Below are 5,068 nucleotides of genomic sequence, written 5' to 3' on the forward strand. Positions count from 1 at the left end.
TGCCCGGCTGGCTCTCGACGAGTCTCTCGCCTTCCCTCCCCTCTCGTCGCCGGCTCCGGCCACCCACCCGGTGCGCCCGCGCGAGTTCTCACCTCCGGCTCCCCCCAGGTCCCACACGAGGGGCACGTGTCAGCCGCTCGCGCTGGCCCGACCGTGACGCGTGAGAGAACGCGGCCTGAGTAGACATGGAATGGAAGGTTCGGATGCCCGGATGACCAATCGACCAAGTGATGATCTCTGACGGCTTCATAACAGTCGACATTACGGACGGAGCACCCGCCCGTAAGGGTTCTGCACGGATTGCACTCGCTATGCAAGCGTTGCTGACTGGACGGGTGCGATTGAATTTGCCACAGCTGCTGGCTGGCATGCTATACTCATTTGCTCCTACTGACTGGTATTCACATTAACTGCATTCAGGGCAGAATTAGATACAGGTACGGAGTAGTAGCTTTCAAAGCGGCCCCAAGTGGCCAGCACACTTGGTCAATCCGTATAGTAGTAGTAGCATTTCCATGGTTAATTACTCCGTATAAACCTCACTCGCCGGCGTGTATTAGTTGAAGTAAGTATGCCGAAAGTTGGTTGACCTGACCCCTGACCCTGACCGAACCGCATTTCCTCCCCTCCCCAAACGCTAATTCCCCCTCACCGGCCGGCCCATACTGCTCCTGCGGTCGATCGGGCACCGGAGATTAATGGCCCAACCACCTTGCTTTGCTTCAGATGAGGGAAAAGGAACAAGGCAGAAAAGGATGCGATGAAGAAAGGCGAGAGCGCCGCCTTCTGCAGGGAGGCGCATGCACAGCACGCAGCGCGATTAATCCTTGGATATTTCCCTCTATACACAGCACTCCATGACATGATCCTATCCGCTCTCCACCGTAATCAATGCGGTCGTATCCACTGCCCCAACGGAAAGTCGAATCCGTTTCAGATTTTAATGGCGGAGGTTTTGTTTTTTCAGCCCAGTGGTCTAGTACCCGCTTTCGGCCGGAGCTGAATGGAACTTGACGCGGCCCCGCCGGCCGGGAGCCGCCGGCATGGCGGAAAGGGAAGCTAACCCGCCCGCCCGCCCCGGACGAGACGGGAGGAGGGGAGCGCGCGCGGTTAATGCGCTGGTCGATCGCTGCTGGGCCGGCCTTAATGGTGAGCTAAAACGATGGTTAACCGCAAAAGCCCATGCAGCGTTAAGAAGCATGTGAGGGCGGAGAGCGATGCGATGGGCGTGGCGGTGGTGGCCGGAGCAGTAATGGCAGCGCCGCGCGCTGGGGGAGGGGAGGTGACCGGACCGGACTGGGAGGCGGAGGAGGAGCACGGTGCCCGGCGGTTAAAGGGGAGGGACTGAGGGAGGGAGGCGGATGACACGCAGACGCAATCGACTCGACCTGACCCGACGGTCCTGATAGCTGTGTGAACATCTCGTGGGCCCGGCCGCAGTGTCCCCTTTAAGATCCTGGCTACCTCTTCTGGGCTCATAAATTTCCGGCCCCCGACGAGGCCGAGGCCGCCGAACCCCCCGGCTCCTCCCCTCCTATATAAACCCCCCGCCGCGCCCGAATCCAAACCCAACGCTCGCCCCCACAACGCAGATCGCACCGCAGCCAGCCGAGCCAACACGATCATCGATCGCCTGATCCACATAGGGATACATCACCAGGAGCCAGCACCCGACCAAGCCAAGTACGCGCTACCACCGCTGCTGGCACCGCTCCGACCGAGGGTACGGTGCAACGCGGCACCAGCAGCCGAAGCCGAGCGTGTAGCTAGCCGCACATGGTGTCCCTGCAGTCGGCGCTCCTGCCGGAGGCCAGCAAGCGGCCGCCGTGCCTCTCCCTCGTGGGCGGCGGCGGCGCCGCCTCCACCGCCACCAGCAAGAAGCGGAAGCGGGACGGCGGCGGCGACGACCGCGGCGAGGTCGTGGACGGGATCGAGCTCAATTTCGACGCCGCGCCGCTGCCCCCCGGGTGGCAACGCTGCCTCGACATCAAGGTACGTACATACCGATCGGACGTGCTGCCCGGTTTATGATCATCATCTGTTCATCCATGCGGGGCGAGTCCGAGTCCGAGTCGTCTCCACACGTACGCCGCCTGCTGTGCGCGTGTTCTGATCCGTGTGCTGTGCGTGCGTGCGCAGTCGGGGCGGATCCACTACTACAACACGAGGACGCAGAAGCGGACGTGGAAGGACCCCAGAGGCGAGCCGGACTACCGCGCCGCCGCCGACGAGGAGGAAGAGTCCACGAATTGCCCGCCGCCGGGGCTGGACCTGGAGCTGAACCTCACGTTCTCGCCGCGCCCGGCGCTCGCCCACCAGGAGAAGAAGAAGCCCAAGCCTGCCGCGCGGCCGCCACCACCAGCAGCAGCAGCAGCAGTAGAGAGCCGTCCTCAGCCAGCGGAGGCCGCCGCCGAGGACAGCCGGGAGATGGTGGCGGCGGTGTGCGTGCGGTGCCACATGCTGGTGATGATGTGCCGCGCCAGCCCCGCGTGCCCCAACTGCAAGTTCCTGCACACGCCGAGCCGCGCCGCGCCGCCGCCCGAGCCGGCGGCGCCCCTCAAGCTCGGCCTCCAGCTGCTCTGCTGCAGGGACTGAGGGTGGAACCCCACCGACCGAGAGATGGTTCCATTCCATCCCGTGCGCCTCGGCGCGCGTGCACGATCTACTAGTATGCCGCGCCGCACGTGTACATGTGGCCACCTGAATGTGCTAGTGCCAGGATGCAAGGATGGAGCAGTAGTAAAACTAGGGCCACGGTGATGCGCGTACACTATTAGGATGGGTAATCAAACAGGGTGGAGTTGATCGATCTCGTCGGGCGGGTAGCACGTACGGTCAGCTCGTCAGGCGGGGGTACTCCTTGGCGACGAGATGAATGGTGTTGTAGATATAACATATAAGTGCATATAAATGTAGCTCGGTACTTTCAGTACCTGTCGCTGTCAATAGCCCCTGCATGTAATCCGAGCTCGCCATCGGCCTGGCTGCTCGTTGCGGAAAGTTTGTTGGCTGTTGGCGCGCGGGAATTTATTATTGGCCCCCCTGCCATGTACTAGTGCATTGCTCCTACAACACCAATTCGAGAGCGATTAGCATTTAGCAAGTGGGAAAAAAGAAAAAACCCCGCAAACGGAAACAAAAAGGCAGGATCGGGCAAGCGCGTTGTTGAAAGCTAATTGTAACAGAGTCCGATCGGTCTGAACGGTCCGTCCAGTTGCAATCCGAGTAGATTTTGTTTTATTTTGAAAATTCTTGTACAAACCGATTTGGAGAGGGGTACGACTTCCCCGGCCTATAAATATAAAGCCTAAGGTCGATTGAGGTATTTCCAATCGAATCAATACAAAATACATCTACTTTTTGTTCCTCTCAAACCCTAGGCTTTTCCAATCCTAGATTGTTTTCTTCCTTCGTCTCTACTGCGTTTGAAGATGTTCTGAGTGGCCTGCCGACCCCAGAGCAACCATACGTTCACGAGCTCCAACGCAGTCCCTACCGAGCTCACTGTTCTAGGTCTCTGCGAGTTCCCTGCCTGCACCGGTCAGATCGGTCGGCGAAACCGGTCAGACCGGTCTACCCAGGGTTTTCGCTGTGTTGATCGTTTTGACTATCGTCGCGCGTTCTAACGCATTCAGGTGTGTTGGCGCGATTCTGTGTCAACATACTTTTTGGCGACTCCGCTGGGGAAAGATTAATCTGATTTTAAAACCGATATAATCTAATCCTCGAAGAAGATGAGCACTTCAGAGATCGACAAGGACAACATCATCACGGCTACGATGGAGGAGCTCACCGAAGAGGAGCGCAAGGCCTACCTTTTTGTGGAGGAGCACGTCAAGGCTCAATTCCTGAAGGGCTTCAAGAAGGATCGTGGTGGCCTCGTCAAGAGGGTGGAGGAGTTCGTACTGCCGTCTCTCAAGCTTAACAAATATAAGGTTGAAGAGATACCCGATGTAAGCCTCTTTCCCTCCGATATTTTTGATAAGATGTCATCCATGATGAATCAAAAGATTATTGCTGCACAAGCCGCTACGGGTGACGTTTTAATTAAGTTGAGTAGTGATATTGATGCGCTTAAAGGTAAACAACCTATGTCAAATCCTAACTCATCAGATCCAAGTTCGCCTACTCCTGAATTCACATATGAACCAATGTATGGTATGCCGCCGAACTCGTTTGTAGGGCAAACCCCGCCACCATCTATCGTGTACACTGCGCCTGCCGGACCGGTCCCACAGACCGGTCAGACCGGTTACTCAGTACCGTCGCCGGTGCCTCTTGGGACGATTCTAGGTTCGGCTGCCCCTGGCCGAACTAATGAATTGTCACTGTATACACCACCTCGCACCACTACTGTAGCAGGAGGGTCACGAGGATCCGGGCCTAGCCAAGGACCGATCCCAACCTCCTCACAGACGATGCCACACGGAAATCCTAATGCACATCGTCAATTTTCTGAGTTTTATACCAGCCAGCACTATCAAGCTGATCTCCTTAAGTTTAAAGCAGATCTGGCTAACACAATTAAGAGTAAGCTTGGGGTGCATATGGGTACTACGCGTTTACATCAAAAACCTTATCCCGCTGAGTTTGATTTTGTTTCATTTCCTGCTAGTTGGCGTATTCCTGAGTTTACTAAATTTAATGGTGATGATTCTCGTACAACTTGGGAACACGTTAGTCAATATGTCTTACAGTTGGGAGAAGCCGGTTTCAATGATGCTTTGTGTGTGCGTCTATTTTTTTTATCTTTGACTGGAACGGCTTTCTCTTGATTTTCCTCACTTGCTCCTAACTCTATTCGCAATTGGGCTCAGTTGGAGCATAAGTTTCATGATCACTTCTTTAGTGGGGAAAGTGAAGCAAAATTGTTGGATTTAACATCGATTAAGCAAGGCCGTGATGAATCGGCTTCGGATTATTTCAAAAGGTTTAAAGAAATTAAAAATCGGTGTTTTAGTTTGACGATTTCCAAAAAAGATTTGACAGATTTGGCGTTTAATGGCTTACGTTCTTATTTGAAAGAAAAACTTGAGGGCTTTGAGTATCATACGGTGATTTTTTTGCA

The 5,068-nt window shown here is 55.5% G+C and overlaps 1 protein-coding gene across 1 annotated transcript; it reads left to right on the plus strand.

Annotated features, from left to right (window-relative positions):
* Nucleotides 1-1,547: 1,547 nt before the first annotated feature.
* LOC120692432 lies at nucleotides 1,548-3,099 on the plus strand. The gene is made up of 2 exons (XM_039975729.1): nucleotides 1,548-1,992; nucleotides 2,140-3,099. Exons 1-2 carry the CDS (start codon nucleotides 1,777-1,779, stop codon nucleotides 2,593-2,595), a joined length of 672 nt encoding a protein of 223 aa, XP_039831663.1. The 5' UTR covers nucleotides 1,548-1,776; the 3' UTR covers nucleotides 2,596-3,099.
* The last annotated feature ends 1,969 nt before the right edge of the window (nucleotides 3,100-5,068 follow it).

Source organism: Panicum virgatum, chromosome 9N (assembly GCF_016808335.1).
Source record: "Panicum virgatum strain AP13 chromosome 9N, P.virgatum_v5, whole genome shotgun sequence".
Taxonomy (NCBI): Eukaryota; Viridiplantae; Streptophyta; class Magnoliopsida; order Poales; family Poaceae; genus Panicum; species Panicum virgatum.

Bases quoted from the DNA above. Each gene is read 5' to 3' on its own strand.
- LOC120692432 (XM_039975729.1), top strand. From the start codon at position 1,777: ATGGTGTCCCTGCAGTCGGCGCTCCTGCCGGAGGCCAGCAAGCGGCCG. The intron at 1,993-2,139 runs GTACGTACATAC...GTGCGTGCGCAG, and splicing joins AACGCTGCCTCGACATCAAG to TCGGGGCGGATCCACTACTA.